Raw genomic sequence first — 23467 nt, forward strand, 5'->3', positions numbered from 1 at the left:
CACTCCATTTTACCTTGAAGAGATACACAGGTGGCAAGAAGCACCACTTTAGGAATAGAAAAACAAAGTCTAGGAGAGTTCACAAGCTACTCTCACAAGTCATAGTACAGTATGAAATCTGAAATTTCATAGGAATTCTGGCACCTAAATACTGCATGTGACCTGTGTCCTTTAGCCACACAGGGTCTGCAAACCATGCCCCTAGGTCCCAAATCCAGCCCACTGACATTTTCAAATGGCCTGTGGGCTAGAATGGTTTACATATTTTAAAATGGTAAGAAAAAAACAATTAAAAGGAAAGTAACATTACGTGGCACATGAAAATTATATTAAATTCAATTTTAGTTTTAAAAAACTCATTTTATTAGAAACCACCATGCCCATTAATTTACATATTGACCATGGCTGCTTTGGTACTGTAGTAGCAGAGTTGAGTAGTAGCAAGAGAGACCATAGGGCTCACAAAGCCAAAAATATTTATTATCTGACCCTTTAGAGAGAAAAAATTGCCCACTCATAGTCAACAGAGTCAGTATGGTTTGAATTTACATAAAGGGGAAAACTGGCTAAAATATTGAACTCTTTATCAGCCATAGTATTAGATATTCAACATTAATGATCTGCTTTTATTTTCCCAACAAACTTGGGTAGTTCTAGCATTCTCATTTTATAGAGCAGGAGAATGAGATCCAGAAGAGACAAACAGTTTGTCCAAGATCATGTAGCTAGTAAGTGAAAGGACTGAGATATGAATTTGTTCTGTCTGAGCTCAGAGTTTACCTTGAACCATGTACACCACAGCTGTGAAATATTCTTCCATCCTCAGTGAATAACTTAGTTAGAAAATGCTGCCTCATGTATTTTAGCAGCTGACCTTTAGTGGCATCTTTTAAACATGTAGTGAAAAGAGGCTACGACACGGGGCTCCTTCTCCATGCTGCCTGTCGAAATTCTTCCAACAAGAACTTCTTGGGCCCTTGGCATTCCTCTGGAAGTGGGCACAAGTGCCTGGCTTCCCAGCTGTCCTGACCACATCTGGGGGAGATTTCCTGGAAGCTTCCCTGCCTCCTGCCTGCGCAACGTGAGACCCATCCCATCATTTGGAGGCCATAGGATGGCCCCCTCCTCCCAGCTGGGGCTGATGGTAGCCCCCAGGCCAGGAAAAGGGGGGCTCAATTCTCCAGGAGGCTCGGGGAGTCTGGGTGTAGAGTTGGAAAGCATATTCCGTTGGTCTTTAATCTGTCCTTGTTGTTCAGGCTTACAAGGAATGGAAGATCATTTCCTCGTTTACACCTTCGTCACCTGACTCCAGGGAGGCAAGCGGGCCACTGATTGACGTGCCCCTGGACAAACCCAGCTCCTCTCAGGGTCGCTCTCTCATGGTGAATCCAGAAATGTACAAGGTGATTTTCTGCCATTTGTCCACATAGGTATTTGACAGGGAGCCAGTGACCAAGGCTGGGACGAGAAGATGAGATTGAAGATGAACGCTTGCTTTTGGCTCTTCCCGGACATCAGTCCTGGGAAGTGAAGGCAGGCGAGAGAGCTGCAGGGATACCCGTGTCTGAAAACTCGCTGGTCTCAGCAGAACTGGGCCTGATGGGTGGGCACTGTGAGAAAGTGGAGGGGGTGGTTGTACCTTCTGTTCCCCTCAGGAACTGTTCAGAAATTTTGATGTTGCTGATGGGAACTCAGAAGCGAAGCCCAGAATCCTAGTTAGTAGAGGCTGTTGTTCAGCAGCCTTGACTGTTAAGGGGCCAAGTTTTCCTTGCCTTTCACATCTCAGCTATGTCATTGAGGCAAAGCCAAAAAGTCCCATGGAATTCTCCACTGAGGGGCAATGAGGAACTCAAGAAAGTGAGGGTGACATCACTGAAAATTGAACCAGCAAAACCAAAAACTACTTTCTCCTAAAGTACAATCCTAGTTTTATGTCTCAAAGCATAAAGCAAACAAAATAGCAGTTATCAAGGTTATTTCTGTAAATGCCTCAAAGGCTCTGTGGAAATAGAAGTTAAATCCCCTAAGCTTTGCAAACTTCTAGGTAGCCACTAATCTGTTGTCTTGAAAGATGCACTATTTAATCAAGTAGGCCATCCCTGGTCCAAGTCATAATCACCTTTCAGCTACAGTGCTCAGTCATGGGGTTGGTCATGGGTAATTTAGTACTTGGGATGTTTATAATAGAAGTGTAGGACTGGTTTAATTTAAAAAAATAAGTTATAGTCATGTGTAAGATATAACCATTGGGGTAAACAGAATGGGAGATATTGGTATATGGGACCTCTTTGTACTATCTTTTTCTAAAAAATATATTTTTACTGATTTCAGAGGGGAAGAAAGAGGGAGAGAGAAAGAGAGAAAGAGATAGAAACATCAATGATGAGAATCATTGATCAGCTGCCTCCTGCACGCCCCCTACCGAGGATTGAGCCTGCAATCTGGGCATGTGCCTTGGCTGGGAAGTGAAGCATGACCTCCTGGTTCGTAGGTTGACGCTCAACCACTGAACCACACTGGTAGGGCTCTCTGTACTGTCTTTGTAACTTCCTATGAATCTATAATTTATTTTGAAAGATGAAACTACCGCATATTCAAGGGAGGTGCTGAACTAATGGTATACTCCCTGCTGGAGCTGTGCTGATCAGTGCTGAGGCCACAGTGAGCTCCTCATTCTTCATGGCCTTGCTGGACTTCTCTATAATTTACTTCCTGTATTTCTCTAGAATCACAGTAAGCCAACTGAAGTGTGTCGCTTTGTAGCTCTAGACACAAGGCTCACGGTCTCTGCCCTCATCCCACCTTTAGCTCCTCAACGGAGAGCTGAAGCAGCTGTACACAGCCATCACCCGGGCTCGCGCCAACCTCTGGATCTTCGATGAAAACCCGGAGAAGCGGGCTCCTGCTTTCAAATATTTCATTCGAAGAAATTTTGTCCAAGTTGTGAAGACAGATGAAAATAAAGGTAAGATCTCATTAACATATTCTGTTTGTGGGATAGGAAGTGTGTTACTCCCACTTGTTCTTACCGTCAGGTATAAAGGGCATAGATTTTGAGATCTCTCTATTCATTTACTGGTAAGGTGTGCTGGACAGTGTGTTGTAATGGGACTGGGAAGGTTAACTCTTTTAGAGAAGATATTTTATTTGTCCTTCACTAGTGAGGGCCATGATTAAGGGTTAGAGGAGATAGGCTCCGTTGGGAGAATACAAATTGCTGTGGGCTTTTGGATAGCTGATTGGCAATATCTATAAAAATAAAGAATGAGCATAGCTTCTGACCCAGTAATTCCACTCTAGGAATCTATCCTAGAATATTCTTGTATAAAATCTCCAAGATACATGAACAAGAGTGCTCATCACAGCCCTCTTTGCAATGATAAGAAGCTAAAAACGACCTATGTGTCCCCCAGTGTGAAACCGTTCACAGTGGCTCCTGTGGTGCCAGGAGGACTGGTGGGTGTGGAGATGTGGGCACCTCTTCTCAACTTTATGCCCTTCCAGGCTGCTTGCAGTGGTGTTTTTTTGTTTTTTTAAGGAAAAACATTTTCATAATTTACAAAGACTAGTTAATTAAAAAATGGAGTGAAGGTCTCCTAATAGGATAACTCGGGAGAAATAATCAGCCCTGCATAAATGAGAAAATAGTGGTCTTTCTTGTGGGTTAGCGGTTGAGTTGGCTCGTCCAGGTCTTAGTTAATTTCTCCAAGGACAGGGCCAAGTGCTGGACAGAGGTGTTTGCTGGCTTCCTGAGCATGTTTCAACCAGTTGTATGGAGGCTATTTCTGGTTACAGCCAATGGCTCAGTTGGGAACCAGGATTAGACGTTCTATTCGTGGGCCCTGACTGTTGGGGTGTAGTGGGAAGTGTCAAAGGCTTGGGTTAACCTAGCATCTCATTAGCGTTCTCCACCTGTGTAGCCACATGACGTTGTTCAGGTCCCACTTTCTCTCCCTCAACTGAAAGGAAAACGAATGGGTTGGCCTACCGTGGGTGTCCTTAATCTTTCCTGCACGCCGTTTATTGTCAAAATCTATTCAGGCATCCCATTATAAGAGATAATCAAGATAGGCATTTTACAAATTTAAAAATTCAAAATGAAGAAGGATTACAATTTATTATGTCTTGGTAGTATTAAGAATACGAGGAAATGCCCTGGTTGGTTTGGCTCAATGGATGGAGTGTCGGCCCACAGACTGAAGGGTCCCGGGTGCAATTCCAGTCAAGGGCATGTACCTAGGTTGCAGGCTTGATCCCTAGCCCAGTCGGGGCATGTGCGGAAGGCAACCAATTGATGTGTCTCTCTCACATTGATGTTTCTCACTCTCTGTCTCTCCCACTCCCTTCCACTCTCTCTGAAAATCAGTGGAAAAAAATCAATGGAAATAAAGGGATTAACCAAAAAAAAAGAAGAAAGAAAGAAAGAAAGAATACAAGAAAAGTACAGTCCTAATTGTGTTATAAATAGCACATGGTCAAGTCTTGGAGAACATCTGTTCCCACTGTGCCAGGGAGCTGGGGATGAGTGTAGTGACTGTGATTTGGGTTTCTTCAACACGGTGCGGCGGTGTTCACTGGCCTTCTGCAGAGAGACTGCAGCGCTTGGCTGTGAGTTTAAATGTCACCAGGACACTGGTGGTGCACACTGAGTCAGAACAAGATGCTGCGAAGTCATCTTTGCACACAGTGCTGTAGGGACAGCAGAGGACCCACAGGGACGGGGTCAGGCTGCAAGGCTTAAGTCATGGTTTTGCACTTTCTAAACAAAGCTGGCATGACTGCCTGGCTCCCCGGTTGACATCCATTTCCCTGGGTATCTCTGAGCCCTTCAGCTCAGATTTGGCTCTCTGTGTTGTCCTGGTAGTCACTGTCATCATGTGCTTGATGAAGCTGTGGCTCAGACCCACAGAAGGCTGCCCACTCTTGGTGTCGCTCAGGGGGTGGAGGGTGGGGGAGCGATACCATCACCAGCAGGCTAGTGAGGCTAACAGGTGGGTCTGACAGCGGGTGGTTATAACAGTCTATGTTCACCAAAGGAGTGTCATATTGCTCACTATGAGTGCAAAGTCTGGGAACACTGTGAAATCCCATCACCTTGTCCCTTGCTAAAGTCTCGACGTGAGTTTGCTAAGAGGTACATGGCTTTGGATTTTCCAGGAGGAATTAGAATTGCTACCTGTCTTCTAATCCATAGTCATAGAAAAGAAAGGTAGAGCCAACCAAGTTCAAAACCCAAAAAATAGCTTTTCTCACCACCATACCCTCCTTCTGAAACTCATAACGACCTGGCCTGGTAAGCTATAATATATCTTTAAATGAATGCTAGAAAAACAACACAGATGTATTCTTTTGCTAGGGGTGCCATAATAAAATATCACAGACTAGGAGGTTTATACAGCAGAAACTTACTTTCTCATAGTTCCTGAGGTTAGAAGTCCCAGTTCAAGCTGTCAGCAGGTTTGGCTTCTTCTGAGGCCTCTCTTTCTGGCTTCTAGGTGGCCTTTCCTCTGTGCGAGCCCCTGGCGTCAATCTCCTTTTCTTTTTTTTCTTTTTAAATATATTTTATTGATTTTTTACAGAGAGGAAGAGAGAGGGATAGAGAGTTAGAAACATCGATGAGAGAGAAACATCGATCAGCTGCCTCTTGCACACCCCCTACTGGGGATGTGCCCGCAACCAAGGTACATGCCCTTGACCGGAATCGAACCTGGGACCCTTGAGTCCGCAGGCCGACGCTCTATCCAGTGAGCCAAACCGGTTTCGGCAATCTCCTTTTCTTATAAGGACACCAGTCGGATTAGTTCCGGGCCCACCAGAACAGCCTCATTGAGGCCCAATTTCCAGATATAGTCACATTCTGAAGTACTAGGTTAGGGCTTCAACATTTAAATTTTCAGGAGTTGTTGAGGGGGAGGACAAAATTCATGCCCTAAAAACAGGTTTAAGTGAACAAATGCCCAGAGAAGCAAATTTACTTTTCTTTTTCATTTTAGACTTTGATGATAGCATGTTTGTTAAGACCTCGACTGCTAAGGAGTGGATCGCACAAGGGGAATACTATGCCAAACACCAGTGCTGGAAGGTAAGGTGCTGGGCCAGGAGGCTGGGGAAGTCTTGGTGACCGGTGGCCTCATCTAGCCTCACTGGAAGGTCTCTCACCATCATGTTTCCCACCAGGGCAGGGTGAGGGTGATGGTGCTTGTGCCACTTCCTGCAACATCAGATCACCCCTGGATGAGGGGAGCTCCCTGTCATCTCCTTCCCCAATGGAACCGTGACAGCCCTTCATTTTGGCCAGGGGCCAGCATGTGCTGATACAAAAATGGAAGATTTTTGCCCCACCAAGTAACACTGCTAGTAATTTTCTTTCCCTCCTGTGTTCTACGCTTTAAAGCTTTTGCTGCAAACATGTGACAACTTCTTTATCCTCACCTGAGAATATGTGTATTGATTTTAGAGAAAGAAGGAAGAGAGAGCGAGCCCGAGAGAAACATTAGTATGAGAGACAAACATTGATCGTTTGCCTCCCCTATGTGCCCTGACTGGGGATCGAACCCAGAACCTTTTGGTGGATAGGACCAACTGAGCTCCAAACAACTGAACCACCTAGCCAGGGCAATCAAAAGACATTTTAAAACAGTAATGGATTAGTTGTCGTCTTTTTTTTTTTTTAAGTTGATCAGACATAGACTTCACTGCCCATTTGAGTCTGATGGTCATAGATTAAGCTTTTTCTCTAGCCACAGGACGTCTTAGTGAGCCTGAGCAGTGTTCTTCCAAGAAATGTTATCACTGGCAGTCCTCTCGAAATACTGAACCAGCTTAAAGAGCCCCATCCTTTTTCCCACAGTCATTATCCCTCCAGATCATGTGGTCTCGGGTGGGGCACCATTGAATGTGTGTCTGCTGTGATGCAGTGTTAATGACATTTTCACCTGCAGGTCACAGACACCTCAGCTCAACCAAGTCCACATGGGCCCAGTCTCATTCCATCTCCTTGTGTCACCTGCAGCTTGTCTGAGATGTCCCCGTCATGGTCACATGATGGCTGTGGCAGTACCAGTCATCTCAGCAGCATCCCAAGCAGGAAGGAAGGGCAGGCACTTTCTTCTCCTGGGTCTCTTTTTTATCATGAAGTCCCCAGTGGACTTCTCCTTTCATCGCATTGGTTACTACTCAGTCACATGCCCATGCCTGGCTCTGTGCGAGTTTGGGAGAGCTACCCCATCTGGCCTTTCATGGGAGGCAGGTTCTGCCATCAGGCAAGAAAGGCAGGAGTGGGTGTGGATAACTGACAACAGAGTCGGCCACCACAGGCATGGTCACACGGAAAGGCACATTTCCCTAAGATCTGGCTCCCGCAGGCACCTGGAGTGCCCCGTGCTTGCAGGTGCAGGCAGTGCTTCCTGAGAGAACACGTGGGCTGAGCCTGGGTCAGAGCACGACTTTTCCTTCCCACGCCTCCGCGCTCATGCTAGGCTTTGGTCCAGCTCCTCACGCGTTACCGGAAAAGTGCCTGCAGTTTCTCTTGCTAATCCCGAAGAAATGTGCCAAGACAGTGATTTCTCTCAAGAGCTTGTCCTGCCGCTTTAATGATCTTTCTTTTCATTGGAATTTCTTAGCGTTGGACCCGAGTGAAGGTACTGGGAAGTGATGAGTGCAATGAAAATACAAGTCAGAACTTACTGGGAGTCACTGTTGGAGGTGTCTTCCATCTGACATGCCTGGAGAAGGAATTCCAAGAGTTTTCTTTCCCCAAATTCTTAGGAGAATTTTGTCTCCTATGGCAGAGAAAGTGGTTTTAAGTCTACAGCAAGTAAGTCATGTGTAGGATTCACCTTTTTCTGCATAACAAACACACCAAAACTTAAGTGGCTTAAAACAAGTCACTTAGGCAGCTCACAGCTCTATGGGTTTGCAAAGCTGAGTCTAGCTGAGTAGTTCTGGTCTCAGCTGGGGGCATCACGTGTCTGGACTCTGCTGCCAGGTGGCAAGCAGGTTGCTTCTGGCTCTTGGCTCGGGTGATGGGGTGATGGGGTTCCTGGATCACATGCCCTTCAACCTCCAGCAGGCCAACCTGGGCTGGTTCACATGATGCCTGAGCAGGGTTCAAAGAGGGCAGCAGACACACTCAGTCCTCCTGAGGCCTGGCCTGGATTGCTCCAGTGTTGCTTCCCTGTGTCCTGCTGGCCAACCAAGTCACAGCTGAGATCAGAAGGGCGGGGACGTGGGCAGCCTTTTTAATGGGAGAAGGTGCAGGGTTATTTGGTAAAAGGGCATGGACAGATACAGGGAGGAATGAAGGACTGTGGCCACCCTTGAATCCCAAGGGGTGAGAAAACAGAATTTGCATTGTTGGGCGTATCCGGAAAGTATTTTCGTAAATCTGTAGTCTTTAGCTGCAGTAGTCTTTTTAGGGGAGCCAGCACAGATGAGAATGTTATAAAAAGCCTTCTCCTCTCTGACTTTATTTAGACTCCACTAAAGGACTTCAGGACTCAGGTGGCTTATTGAATTTCTGGCTGCCTGTCAGTGAATGTTCCAGAACCACACCGTACAAATGAGATCTACTGCTTGAGATTCATTCAGTCAACAGATTCCAGTTAAGATAGGGGCCAACATAGGTTGTGGGGATATGATGATGAGTGAGGCAGGCAAACAGAAGAGTGCATTGTCCCAGCTGTTGCAGATGTCAGAGATGAGAGACCAGCTGCCCCCAGAACGACCTGTCCTGGACAGGAAAAGCTGCTTTGAGTAAGGGTTTGTTGAGCTGAGACCTATGGGGTTAATGAACTTAACCAGGCAGAGAGGGGATGGAAGAACATCTCAATCAGGGGAACAGTATGTGCAAAGGCCCTGTGGTGGGAAGGGGCATGGCACAGATCACAGAAATAAAAGGAAGCCCATGGGGCTGGGGGGAATGCAGCAAAGAGCTTGAGCAGAAGAGATGCCATCCTGTCCATTTTATCAGCAAGTGCCACTTAACCCTTCCCTTGTCCACTGAGACCCAATCTCGACCTGCTGGGCAGAATGTGAACTTTCTGCCCCTGTAGCCTGGGCTTGCAGACATGGTGTCAGCATTCCTGTTGGAGAACAGCAGCTTTCTGCTCTCAGGGATCAGGGTGCAGGCTGACTCCTCTGTGACACTTGTCTGCCCACCTTGGGTTTGGTTTATACAGGTCTGCATGTCCCAAGGGTCTGGTCAGTTATCTTCTGGGATATGTTGTGGTACTGGCTCTCTCCCCATTTCTACCCCCAGTAGGTGCACTGAGGCTATTCCACCAACACCACCAGTAGCTGTTATAGTTACCAACTGGGGCGGACCTGTGTTGAGCCCAGAAAAGCCACTGTGTGCCTTTGGGCCAATTACTCTGTGTCTCTTACCTGAAGTTGCTACTCTGTACAAGAGAAGGACGATTAACAGAGGGTGTTATTATGGTGGCCTGTAAAAGTATGCACTGTGTACCCTTTCCATGGCTGCCCGGTACTTTGAGAAGGAATCTTTGAGTGTGAAGTGTTAGCCGGTAACACTATTGGACTTAATCCTTGAAGACCGTTTTCTTTAGCTCACCAGCACCTTCCTCTCCTCCCTCTCAGATTGGGCTGGGGTGAGACTCCTGTTTTGTCAGCTCAGACACTCTGGTTCTGTTCGTCACCTCCAGTCCCTTGCGGGGAATCAAAACCTTTCGCCTCTTCCAGGTTGCAGCCAAGTGTTACCAAAAAGGAGGTGCGTTTGAGAAGGAGAAACTGGCCCTGGCCCACAACACCGCCCTGAACATGAAATCCAAGAAAGTCAGCCCCAAGTAAGAGTCTCGGTCCTTTCAGGCCTGCTCTGGTGAGCTCAGCGCGTAAATACATTGGTGTTAGGTCAATGTCCTATGGAAACTCTGTTTTGTTTCCCCCTCACAGGGAAAAGCAGATGGAATACTTGGAACTGGCTAAGACCTATTTGGAATGCAATGAGCCAAAGCTGTCCCTTAAGTGTCTGAGCTACGCCAAGGAGTTCCAGCTCTGCGCTCAGCTGTGCGAGAGGCTGGGGAAGGTACAGTCTGGCCCACGGCTGCTCCTGGGAAAACTGGGCTCCCTGTGAGCAGATGGGGTGGGGGAAGAGTCTGCCTCTCTTGCTTCAGGAAGGGGCTCCAGTCCTCCAAAGAGGGAGAGGTTGGCCTGTCCACTCTAGGGAAGTCCTTCTTTCTCCATTTGCACAAATGTTCAGAGAGCCCCAAGGATACGCCTGTGTGTGTGTGTGTGTGTGTGTGTGTGTGTGTGTGTGTTCATGTCTGTGGGAATGTTTGAGACCTGATATTAACCACGGGGAGGCCATATGTTCAAATCAGAGGGATGACGGGCTTTGGAATATTCCTCTTCTCGTTCTCTGTGTTCGCAGTCTGGCGTCCGCCTGGGTGAATGGCTTGGCATTTGCTTGGTGGTGGTTCTGTGTTCCCTGTACTTGCTCTAGATCTGCACCAACCATTCTGGCAGCCACTAGCCTCATGTGGCTATTTAGTTTAAAGTTTAAGTTAATTAGAGTGTGAGAAAATTAACAGTCCATTTCCTTAGCCTCACTAGCCACATTTCAAGTGCTCACTGTTACAGAACATTTCCATTGTTGTAGAGAGTTCTGCTAGATGGACTGCTAGCCCAGGGCACGGCGACTCACAGTGGGCAGCAGGCTGCCCGAGGCCACACACTGGCTTTTCTGCAACAAGATTGGCACAGAAGATGAAAGTAAGCACTCAGACATTTTTATAGCAATTTAGCATTGCTGTGCATAAAACTGGTGATAATTTTCTTAGTGAACATTTTTTATTGAGTTAGAATAGAATATGACATTGTATTAGTTTTAGGTGTACAGCATAGTGATTTGATATATGTATATATTGTGAGATGACCACCACCTTAAGTTTGATATCATCATCACAGAGTTATGATTTTTAAAAAATATATATTTTTATTGATTTTTTACAGAGAGGAAGGAGAGGGATAGAGAGTTAGAAACATCGATGAGAGAGAAGCATCGATCAGCTGCCTCCTGCACACCCCCCATTGGGGATGTGCCCGCAACCAAGGTACATGCCCTTGATCGGAATCGAACCTGGGACCCTTTAGTCCGCAGGCCGTTGCTCTATCCACTGAGCCAAACCAGCTAGGGCCAGACTTGTGATTTTTTTTCTTGTGATGAGAACTTTTAGGATTTACTCTCTTAGCAACTTTCAAATATGCATGACAACATTATTGACTATAATCTCCCTGCTGGAAGTTATGCGATTCGTTTTAATGAATCGGTGGCGATGGATTGGACGTGTAAAACCATCGAGTCCTTCACCACCGGTTGTCTGAGAAGCCGTGCTCTACAGCGTCCAGCTGTGGCTGGTGCATTTGCCTTGGTGGGTTACCATGTCGCTCCAGGAGGGAGGTGGGTTTCCATGTCTGTATGTGAAACGCAGTAACTCCTGGATCCTCAGAGCACCCTGAGCATTGGGTGGGGTGGAGGTGGGACCTGCTGGGAAGTTTGAAGTGTGGCTCCCATGCTGCCTTCCCTGCCCCATGTTTATTATGGGATGTGACTGAGGGTGTGGGAAATGGGGATGGAATAGGAATTTCAGTGTGGCTGGACGTTCTGGGTGCTAAGATTTCAGGAACTAGAATAGTTTCCAAACTGTTCGTGTCCCTTAGTCTCTAATGCCATCACCCTCCAACCTCTAATGCCACCACTTAGACCCCAAGTGGTGACAACTACAGGCCTACACCTACTGCTTTCCCCTTTTTGCCTACCAGTGCCAGTCATGACTGAGCCAGAGACCCCTTCCTATCTGTCACCTCACCTTCCCAGCCTGCCAAGCTCTGCCTCTGAAAGTGGCGGGGAGGGGACCCAGGCGACCATAGCACAGCCCACATTCTCCCCTCCAGGACATCACTGCCCACAGAGTGTGGAGACCGCCTGCTCCCAGAGGCACAGCCTCCCCCTCCTTTCCACTGCTGCAGGCTTGACCAGAACACTCTAGTAGCTCCAAGCCCCACCCAGAGGAGAGTCTGGTCCCTTTTTTGTTTTGCTCAGGCCCCTTCCTGGAAGGGGATTGGACCCTCAGCCAGCTTCTGGTCTCTTGGGGGCATCCTACCAAACTACCAGCTTTACTCAAATAGACTAGCTTGGCAGCAGCCTTTGTCAGAATCTTTCAGCCACATCGCCTCCCTGCTCCCAGCCCCATGTGTGTGCTCCCGCCTCCCCCACCGGAAGAAATGCTTGGGAGGGGCCGTGGGAGTGAGAAATTTCCTTTCAGGGATTCCTTTGCCTTGCTTGCCTCCAGCCTCTCTCCAGAGAGCAACACTGGTTTCCCTGGAAACCTCTCAAAGCCCTGGGTCTGGATGGCAGTGGGGACCCCCTCATGGAGCATACCGGCCTAGTAGGGAGCTGCCTCTTAGAGTCATCCCCTCTTTTCTTCAGCTGGGGGCACACTGGTACTTATTGGGGCCTTCACTCATACTCAGGGAAATGTTTTCTGAGTAATCAGCATTGTCAAGGAGAGGCAAGGAGACAGCACGGTTAGATGTACTGGTTATGGAGAGGCAAGGAGGCAGGGCAGTTAGATGTACTGGTTATGGGGTTTTATTGATGTGGAAGATGAGCCTAAGAGCTCTCAGGTCTGTGAGGTCTCTGGACAGAGAGGAGGCTCACACTCAAATCTTATGTATATTTTGGCCCTTCATGGAGCTTGTCTCGCTAAATAAGAGCCAGCTGAGGTTTATCAGAGGGCCTGGCATATGTAATTGGTTTTGTTTTCTCTTTGGACCTCAGGTACAGCAAGTAGAGCTATGAAGTTAAATGTTCAACAAATCCAAGGACCTCTGCTGTGTGCCAGGCACTGTGGGTGCTCAGCAAGCAGCAGGCGACAAAGCAGGGCCTCTGTCTGCAGAGCTGCCCTCTCTGGTATGAGGGAGAGATGACAGATAAGCCAGTGGAATATAAGATGTCAGCGATGGTGAGAGGAGACAGGGTGGTAGGTATTTTAGACGGGGCGTCAGGAGCTGACTCTTGATCGGAGACTGAGAACAACTGCTGGAGGGCATGGCAGGCCAAGGATCCCTGCAGGTGTAAAGCCACAGGTGGGAGTGTGTGGGCGAGGTTGAAGAACAGCAAGGAAGCCTTTTGGTCGGAGCAGAGGGAGAAATGGTAAAATGAGGTAGAAATGGTAAAATGAGCAAGAGACGGGCAGAAACAAATCATGTAGAGCCTCAGATGGTAGGGGACTGGACTTTGTTCAAGTGTCGGGGGGAGCCAGTAGAAGGTTTGGATTGGAGGACTGACATGAAGCCAATCATTTGGATGCGCTGTCAAGAGATCTGTAGGCAGCAAGAATAGAAGCAGAAATGTCAAGAGAGTCTGGTGGTGGCTGAGGCTGAGATAGGTGGCCTGAATTGCCACGATGGTGATAGGAAGGGGTCATATTTGGGAAATGTTGGGAGAGCCAAGCAGACAGGATTAACCCTTTGCACTCACTTGCTTTTTTCTCGATTCCTTTATTCTAATGCTAACCGTGTCGAGTCACACTCGACATCCGAATACAAAAGGTTAAGTGAGGGGTTGGATGGGGAGTATGAGAGGGAGAGAGTGGAATGCTCTTCTGTTCGTGGCAAGCCCACCAGTGAACGTAGTTCAAGGCCACGCTCGTTGCATTTCATTTTGTTCATCCTCTTCCTCTTCATAGCCAGTCTCCATTCCCATTCTCTTCTTATTGGCCGCCATTCCAATGCATTTACTATTATGTCCTCGTGTGCATGCACAACGGAAGAATAAATAGTATTTTCTGTGCATATATATTTTAAGCTTATCTAAATAGCATCTCTTCTGTTTTTCATTTTTTTCACTTCCTGCTATAGTGTTATGTCTGGCTAGGTTGCTGATCACTGCTGGTATTCCACAGTGGGCATCTTCGGCATTACTTACCCATTTCCCTAGTGGTGGACACCCAAGTGACCACCAACTCCTGGCTGCCACACGTGGTACTGTAGTGCAGCATGTCTCCTTCAGTTCTGTGTGAGACCGGGAGATGTGGTGTTAGAAATGAGATTGCTGGCCCCAGGGTATGCATATACTTAGTATCAGCAAGTAAAGGTGAGAGCTTTCCCGAACAGTCATGCCACTTGGTGCCCATGGGTTCCACATTCTTGACCACATTCAGTGGGTACTGATTTTCTGAGTTTTGCAAACCTGATGGTTAGATCTCATAAGGTTTTAATTTGCATTTCTCTGATTATTAGTGAGGCTGATCACCTTCATTTATTAAGTGAACTGCCAGTTTATATCCTGGGCTTAGTTTTCTTGTGTTTTTAGGAAGGTCTTTTTTTTTTTAATGGTTGCAGGAATCCATTTTATGTTCTGACCTGCCTAGTGTAGTACAGTAGCCACTAGCCACATGTGGCAATTAAAATTAATCCAAATTAAATGAAATAAAAAAAATCAGCTGCTTAATTGCACTACCCACATTTCATTGCTCACTATTCACACCTGGTGTGTGGCTGCCATGTTGGATAGCATAGATATGGGACATTTCCATCTTCATAGAAAGGTCGGTTAGACAGTGCTGATCTAGATGTCAGTGTTTTTCTTCTCTCTGTTAACTGTGTTTCACGTGTTCATTCTTGAACAGTTTTGATGTAACCAAATCCATCCATTCCTCTTCTGAATGTGTATTTCGGGTTTTGCTGAAGATCTTCTTTACCTCTCAAATCACAAGAGATAGTTTCATACATTCCCCCCAATAGCTTTCACACTTAGATCTTTAACCCATCTGGAGCTTCACTTTGTGTATTGTGTATGGTGTGAGGTTGGGATTTACATTTATTTTTCTCCCTATAAAGAATTAGTTTTCCCCACATTTCCTGTGTTTTAGTGTCTCTCTTCCCCTCCCCCCTTACTGGATTCTAACAAATAGCAAGACATATGACTATTTTATTTATCATTCAAGGTGTTTGGTTTATTTTTAAGATAAAAAGTTATGTTCTGAATTCTCAGAGAAGAAAATTGTATTCCATCTTAGATAAAAGATGCCGCCTATTTCTATAAGCGAAGCCAGTGCTACCAAGATGCTTTCAGATGCTTTGAGCAGATTCAGGAATTTGATCTAGCCCTTAAAATGTACTGTCAAGAGGAGCTCTATGAAGAAGCTGCTGTTGCAGTGGAAAAGTAGGTGGTTTTATTCTCTTCCCTCTCCTCGCCCTGCTTCCTGGGGCAGCCTGCTCTGGGTGATGTCACCCTTTTCTTCCATAGTGGCTTGACCATGTCACCCTTCTTCCACTTGAGTGGTGGTCTCGGTGCTGGGTCAAGAGCTTCTTGAGAACAGGACTCTGTGTTTTGACACAGGGTCATGAAGAGAGGGGGCTGAAGAAGAGGTTACCAGTGTGTATATAAAATGCACAGCAATTTTGTGCTTAGTGACGGTTCTGTCCTCTCACCTTTACCTGCTGAGATGACAGTTTCCCTGGTGTGTGGCTAGATAAAGATAAGAGCACTAGTGGGCAGTTAGGATTTTGCTTCATTGTGATCTATTGGTAGATGCTCAGCCATGTATTTATAAATATATGTATGATATATATGTGCACATACCCTCAGTTTTAAGATACACAGGTTTCATACATGACCCAGTGGAGGCCTCCTGAGCCTTTAGCCTAGTTGATATTCCAAAGGGGAAGAGGAGATGGGTGGGGTTAAATCTTGACAAGGAATCTAGAAAAAGCATGTGGTTGAGGCCCCCAAGAGATCTCCCTGGTGGTATTAGAATCTGTTATTCTGCATTTCTGCCCAGCAGGGGTTTGAATCCCCTCTTGGCTCCTGGAAAAGTAGGCTATATACTACATGTGGCAATTTTACTTAAGTTGCCCTGTGCTGTATTTTGGAGGAAGTTTTCTGTTGGTTGCATAATAATGAGTTATGATTTGGGTCATCTTTCCCTGTAGGTATGAAGCAATGCTAAGGACCAAGACCCTTCCTGTATCCAAGCTCTCCTATTCAGCCAGTCAGTTTTACTTGGAAGCTGCAGCAAAGTACCTGAGTGCAAATAAGATCAAGGAGATGATGGCTGTCCTCTCGAAGCTGGACGTAGACGACCAGCTGGTGTTCCTGAAGTCTCGGAAGCGGCTCGCAGAGGCCGCAGACCTGCTGAACAGGGAAGGCCGGAGAGAAGAGGCTGCCATGCTGATGAAGCAACACGGTTTCCTCCTGGAGGCCGCCAGGCTCACTGCCGACAAGGACTTCCAGGCCTCGTGTCTACTGGAGGCTGCCCGCCTCAATGTGGCCAGGGACTCGGATGTAGAACACACCAAGGCCATTCTGAGGGAAGCCCTGGATCTCTGCTATCAAACCAATCAGCTGTTCGGCATTGCTGAGGCCCAGTTCCTGCTGGGGGTGATCCTGAAAGACTTTCAGAATCTCAAGGATGCCTTCTTCAGGTTCGACACTCTCAACCACTCGGCTGGCGTGGTGGAAGCGCTCTACGAAGCCACCAGCCACTGTGAGGCTGACCCTCAGAAGGTTCTGGCCTTGGCTCCGGGGGGCTTGGAAGTCCTCCTCAATCTGGTCAGGGCCCTCAAAAGAGTGACCAACAATGCAGAGAAGGATATGGTCAAGTTTTGCTTTGAGTTTTTTGGGATTTCTCAAGTGGATGCCAAGTATTGCCAGATCGCTCAGAATGACCCTGGACCCATATTAAAAATCATTTTTGACCTGGATTTAAACTTGAAAGAGAAGAAAACAAAAGACCATTTCTTGATAATGACTGACCAAGTGAAACTGGCCCTGAACAAACACCTCTTCAGCAGGCTGTGTCAGATCACGCAGAGCCTGCTTGGGAGGACCTACCCGGGCATCTGCCTGCGGTTCATTGTTGGCTTAAAATGTGACGACGGAAACTGTGAAGATTACCACAGGCCCCTGCGGCGTTGTGAGGCCAAGTGTTTGGTTCAGTCGAAAATGCACCAGGTGGCAATCAACGGGCTGCTTTTGGAAGCCAAAAAAGTATTCCCTAAAAGCTTAGCTGAAGAACTTGAACAGATCGATTATATTCTGTCTGCAGATAAGTATGGCCATTGCAAATCCTTCCTGAGTGTAGTCTTCCCTAAACATTTCCATCAGCGAGTGTTGTCCGAAAACCCCATGGCGTGCAAAGAGATCCTCAAACCCAATTACAAGTCCTTCCGATCCTACAGGTTTGCTCTGAAGGAGTACATCTACTTCCTGTTTCAAAACGAAAGGGCGCGAAGCCGCCGGGAGTCTACCGACCTGTGGCTGAGCGCCATGCAGGCTTTCCTGCTCTCGTCCAGCTACCCCGAGGAGTTCGGGAAGCTGCTCCACCAGGAGGAAGACAACTACCACAGGGAACTCAAAGCTCTAGCGTTGGAGAAAGAGGAACGGGGCCGGGGCAGAGGCAGCAGGCTGAAAGGCATAGAGGGGAAGTTCGGCATGCTGGCACCCAACAAGGATGATGAGAGCACCGAGAAGACCCACCTGTGCTTCATCCGGCTGCTGGAGAATTGCATCGACCAGCTCTACGTGTATAGGAACCCAGACAACTACAAGAGGCTCTTTTTCCGTTTCATGAACGTCCTCGTCAAGAGGTGCAAAGAGCCGCTCATCCCCAGCATTGGGAACACGGTGGCCCTGTTGGAGTTCCAGTTCGTCCACTGCGGGGTGGTCCTGGCCCGCCTCCGGAAGAGCGCCATCCTGTGCCTCCCCAAAAGCTACATCGCGCTCTTGCACTACTGGGAGTTTCTGTTAAGCAAGAGGGACAGGGAGCTCGGGGACGTGTTCTCCATCATTCAGGACTACAAACCGAAGGATGTGACGAGAGCCATTCAGGATTTCCGGTTCCACCTCTCCTACCTCGTCAAGGTGCTCTGCGGCTACGAGAATGTGAACTTCAACGTCCTGCTGGATGCCTTCAGTGACATTGACTGTGTGGTCTCCGGGGAGGCGGAGCGGACCCTGGTGCTGTGCTTGGTGATGCTGGTGAATGCCGAGGTGGTCCTGCAGCCATCCTGCAAGTCCCTCCTGCACCGCCACTTCCAGGAGATCGAGAAGAGGCTGCAGCTGATGAGCGTCGACTGCCCGGACCAGGTGCCCGAGAGGCTCCGGAAGGTGGTGAAGCGGGTGCTGATGGCGGGCGATGTGAAGTCGGTGGCCGAGGCGCTGCAGGACCTGCTCTTCGAGCGCGATGAAGAGTACCTGATGGACTGCCACTGGCGGTGGGACAGTGGGCACACCAAAGGGGTCACAGTCCGTGGCCTCTATCACGAGGAGGTCAAACTAAACCGCCTGCTCTGCGTGGACCCCGTGGGCTACTTCACTGAGCCAGAGTGTGAGTTTGGTCAAGATGAGACGGATGAGCTGGCCTTGGAAGACCGAGACCACCTCCTGGCCACCATCCTGTCCCAGAAGCAGTGGAAGGCTTCCATCCAGCGCAAGTTGAGGAGAGCGTGCCTGGTGGTGGCCCTGTGCATCAGCTGGAAGAGGAGGGTGAGTGCCCAGATGGCGTGCTCCAGGGAGGAGACCAGGGAGCCTGGCACCGGGATCTTCAAAAAAGCCGACGTCGACAGGACCCAGTGTGACCTGTGCGGGGTGAAGTTCACCCGAAGTCCCGAGAACTATTTCAGCCCCAGTAAAGCCTTTGAGGGAGAGCCTTCAGAGGCGGTGGCCCTCTCCGAGGCTGAGCTGAATGACAAGGAAGGTCGGGAGAGGAATAGCCTGTCGTATGAGCATCACATCCACCTAGAAGGCCACCAGAGGCAGCAAATGGCCTACCAGAAATACTCGGAATTTTTTCGTGAGAAGGTGGACCCGGCCATCGACGAAGGCAAGCTGGTGGTGCAGGACATCGAGCAGAGCGTGTGGATTCGTAGTCACCTGGGCTCCAAGGAGCACAGCCTCATGCTGCAGAGGAAGGTCCAGGAGAACATCAGGAAGGTTGCAGACGCGGTGGAGGACCTCTACAGGCAGAAGGCCTGGGCTGGCGGTAAGGGGCCCTCGGGAATGGGGCCCAGGCGGTGGTAGAACCTGGGCTTTGAGAACACAGGTCAGAATCAAGCCCTTTGTGTTGAGGTCTGACCTGGGGTCATGGAACTTGGCGTTTGCAGAAATACAAGTGTGTTCTTAAATTAGAACAAACACCATGGTTTGGACCAGCCTTTCCCCAATGAAAACTTCCTGATTATCTTGGGCTGGGCTGGTTCCCTGGCCTTACAGACAAGAGTAGGGCTTTCAGCCTAGTTCTACGGAGATAATATAGGGAGAATGTGTAAAGTCTGGAGGAAACTCTTTAAGCTTCTGATTCATTCATTCATGATCATTTCTTGAGCTCCCACTCTGTGCTAAAGTCTGTAGGTGCGTACCTGGTCTCTTCCCTTTAGGAGGGTCCTGAAGCCATACCCAGTGTGAGCCCTTAATGATAAGAATGCTAATGGGCCTTTGAATCAGGTTTCCTCTAACTTCCTCATTAGCTACTTCTTAGCAACACGGAGTGTAAGTTATGTTCCATACAAAGTGAGTGAAATTGCATATTTTAGAATCATTCCATAATCCAGACGCTGCAGTTGAAGGTTTAACAGACACACAGGAATGGTGCCAGGCTAGCATGTAATTGCAGTTTATGCTGCTGGTGGCAGAAGGGGGCTGTGGGGCCTTGCCTGCCATTTTCCTCGGGGGAAGCACAGAGACAGGCTCTGGGGAGGCGGGGGCTTTGGCTGTAGTTCTGGGTGTTCGAGGTCCTACAGCGGCCCCTTCACTCAGAGGCCTTGTTCTTTGGTTCCCACAGCGAAGGAGGTGATGACTCGGCTGGTCAACGTTCTGGTCCCGTCAGTCAAGGATGCGAGGGAGTGGCTCAAGAAAACAGAGCTGCACCTGAAGGAGGAAGGTAAGGCGCCCTTTGTCCTAGGACCGTGCTCTGGGTCCCGTGGTTCTTGGTTCTGCTGACGTTCAGGCCAGGCTGACATGGGGCTGCCTAGGACATCAGTATTGACCACTTTCTGGCTAGGACCCTTGCCCCGCTGAGTGAGATTATTAGCCACACAGTATCTGAGCTTCTCCACCAGACCGTGAGGGTTATTCTGGGTTCATGTTAGTTGTTTTTTTCAAAAACCTCTTTTGCCACTCGAGCTGTTATCAGTGCTGGTTGGTCACTACTCATACGCAGAACAGTGACTCCCAAGGATGCACAAAGCATTGCAAAGCCATTCCTTGGTAAACATGTTTGCATGTCAGTTAATGATTATTAATGTGTGTCTAGTGTGTGTCAGTGCTGTCCTGGGCTTGGGATAGAAAACAAACAGAATCATTGGGGCAGCTTGCAGTCGTCTTCCCACAGAACATTGAAGGCTGCGTCGGATGAGTCAGGCTTCTCTCCCGACAGTCGGAATTATCTTGCCAAGTTCTATTTGATCTGGAAAGTCTTCTCTCTTGCCCATTCCAACTGCTGCCCCCTCCCCACCCGCCCACATTTTTTCTTGCTCTGAATATTTTGCCCGGCCCAGGTTGCCCTTCTTTGAGTCCTTTTAATCCAGACGCTACTGGAAATGGCCAACTCCAGAGCTGGGGGAAACTGGAGGGCCCTTGGCACAAATGTCTATGCCAACAAAAAAAATCTGGGACTATTATTTTTTGCTATTATTTCAAAATGGAGGTAACTGATGTATCAGCTCTAGTCTGTGGTTGAGTTTGGGTTTGGTTTGATTTCTGTCATTTAAAGGGCCTCTAAAAGAAGGCCAAAGGAGCCAGCCTGTAAGAGAACTTAATTCCAAAGACGAGGGCTTCCCTTGGCTTTGGCTCATCCTGGGAAGCAGCACCCGTGCTCAGAGATAACCCTCACTCTCTGTCACCCTGGCGGGAGGCCTTTTCCCCTTTAATTTAAAACAATTACAGAAACACGAGGTTTTACTAGGGTGTTACGTTTTGCAGTGGAGTGGGGGGAAATCACCATTCTGCACATTGTTTCTTTTTTGTTTTGTTTGCTTTTTAAATAGGAATCGTTCAGGAAGACGAATATGAAAATGAAATTGAGGACTTCGGTGAGCTCCGTCCTAGAAGGCGTTCACGGAAATGTGGAAAGCAGAGAAAATACTAGGATCCACAAAGCTGCTGCCGCCTAAACCTTCAGAACATTCCGTCCTGACTTAGAATTCTGAGTGCTGAGGCAGAAGAGGAAAGAATGTCAGTTAGCATAAAAGAGTAGGGGAGTCTAGCAACGTCTTTGCTTTGTGATATTGTTCCTTCCTCCATGGTGGCTTAGGGTCTGACTGCTCCCTCCGAGCGGGACCTCTAGTGCTTTCCCAGTTCAGGCCTAGCAGTATTAGCTCCCCTAAAACTCGTCAGATGAGAGGAGCCATCACTGAAGGGAACCTTGGGACTCCTCCCCCCAAGTCTCCAAGTCCTCTGACTCAAAATCATCACGGCATGAGTCAGTAGGAGGGACACCCCTCACCTCAGAGTTGCCGCTTCCCTGGGCCAGGAAATCCCTCCAGGGATTCCCTCATCTCCTTCCACACGTTGCAACCAGGGTTGTGCGTGCCCAGGTCTTTGTGGCCCTGCCACCGGCCTCTCCTGACCCCAATCCAGTCCGGTCATCTCGGAGCCTACTTGTAGCATAGTTTGTTTCATCATATAGGTTAGCCTTTTCTCTGTGGCAACTTTTCTGCCCCCCCCCCCCCCCCCCCCCCCCCCGCCATGCCCAGCTACCTGTGCAAGTCACGGTTAGACTACCTCAGAATGTAGTCAAGAATCCCCCTGTGTCCTGGGGGCGGCCAGGATGGGGATGATGCTGGGGGCCTTCCAGCCTGCCTCGCCTAGGTGGGCCTCACTCCGCCTGGGCTGTGGGAAGACATCTCTAAAAGTGTTTTGTGTGTAGCCTTGTATGTCGTTTCCTTGGTTCTCCCTGGCAGGTTGTCATTCTAGCTCAGGTTGACATTCTGGTGAGTTTTCTCCCACTGAGCTCACCACGTGGGACAGGGGCCTGCAGTGATGCAGGTTAGGGAGGTGGACAGAGGAGGAGGCCAGTCGAACAGTGCCAATCTGTAGGGACTCAGCTGTGAATCACTGCCCGCTGCTGGGAGGCCCGTAAGAGGAGGGGTGGGAGGGGGTCTGTGTGCAGGAGGCATTGCTCCCCCCACCCGCTGGGCCAGCGGCCGGCATTAAGGTCCCATTCTGGAGGCCTTCGGGCCTCTCTCGAGATCACTGCCCGCCGCTTCCCCATCCCCTCAGCTGGGCTTGGAGTGGAAGGTCAGGCTCCCCCTCAGCCCCTTCATTGTTTTGTCATCATAACGGAACCGACTTTCCACCCACGTTGTCGCTGCTGCTTTTGCTGCTCATTGTTGTCACTGTCTTTCTAAATGACTATTTCCTCAAAATGTTTGTTTCTAACTTTTATTAGTTATGTTTCTAATTTTTATTCCAGGTGTTTTTTATAAACTTCACTTGCCAGATAAACAACCCCAATCAGATCTTGCTGTATTATCACATTTTTATAAAGTTAAATCATTTCTCTTACATGCTGCTGTCCATTTGTTTATTTCCAGTCCCTGCGCAGAGAGTAAAGGTCAGTCTTGGGCTGGTTCTTTCTGGTAGCTGGTTGATGTGGGCAGGGCAGAGCTGCTGTGCCTCCCGAAACTAAGGCAGGGACAGACAAAGGAAGCACAGCCCGGCACTCACAGCTGGTCGCAGTGTCCCTTGAGGGCCTGCCTGTGCAAATTCTTTCCCATTTGGATGCTCTGAGCATGTTTTGTCAGTGCCGTCTATTGGGACCGCCCCCTAACATTGCCCTGGGAGGCAGGGGACCTGGAGTTGAGTCCTTGTCCTGCCCCTAATGAGCCAGTAACCTGGGGTGAGTCAGATCCGTGAACACCACCCTGGGGTGGGGGAGAGATGGAAATGGGGAAGCAGCTCAATGGACATGTGGGTCGCCTGGGGGCATAGCCAACTGGCCCCAGTTTCCCCCTTTGGGAAATGAATGGTCTAAGGCTCCTTCCTGCCCTGATGCAGAGGTCTGTAGTCTGTGGCCATGAGCTTGAACACCCTCAGGTTTTGGTTGTGTGATCCCAGTGTTTGCTTGTGTTGGGTGAGCAGGACAGCTGGGTCTAAGGAAGCAAAGTGTCCTCTGGTCCTATGCTTTAGGGTCCCAGAGGCTCAGGACTGGGACAGACGGTGCTGCTCCTTCTGTGTCAGCACTGTCTAAAAAAGGTGCCTGGAACCCTAACCGGTTTGGCTCAGTGGATAGAGCATCGGCCTGCGGACTGAAGGGTCCCAGGTTCGATTCCGGTCAAGGGCATGTACCTTGGTTGCGGGCATGTCCCCAGTGGGGGATGTGCAGGAGGCAGCTGATTGATGTTTCTCTCTCATCAGTGTTTCTGGCTCTCTCTCCCTCTCCCTTCCTCTCTGTAAAGAAACAATAAAATATATTTAAAAAAAAAGCCACCTGGAGAGAGCCATGTC

General features: G+C 48.6%; 1 protein-coding gene across 1 annotated transcript in view; it reads left to right on the top strand.

Annotated features, from left to right (window-relative positions):
• TRANK1 (tetratricopeptide repeat and ankyrin repeat containing 1) overlaps positions 1–21674 on the top strand; it is a 75284-nt gene extending 53610 nt beyond the window's left edge. Inside the window, 9 exon segments of the mRNA XM_054708137.1 lie at positions 1257–1403; positions 2809–2965; positions 5994–6082; positions 9700–9803; positions 9910–10042; positions 15039–15184; positions 15955–19004; positions 19803–19901; positions 21007–21674. Coding sequence (XP_054564112.1) covers positions 1257–1403; positions 2809–2965; positions 5994–6082; positions 9700–9803; positions 9910–10042; positions 15039–15184; positions 15955–19004; positions 19803–19901; positions 21007–21107 — 4026 coding nt within the window. The 3' untranslated portion in view covers positions 21108–21674.
• Positions 21675–23467: the final 1793 nt, after the last annotated feature.

The sequence above is a fragment of the Eptesicus fuscus genome, chromosome 18 (genome assembly GCF_027574615.1).
Source record: "Eptesicus fuscus isolate TK198812 chromosome 18, DD_ASM_mEF_20220401, whole genome shotgun sequence".
Taxonomy (NCBI): Eukaryota; Metazoa; Chordata; class Mammalia; order Chiroptera; family Vespertilionidae; genus Eptesicus; species Eptesicus fuscus.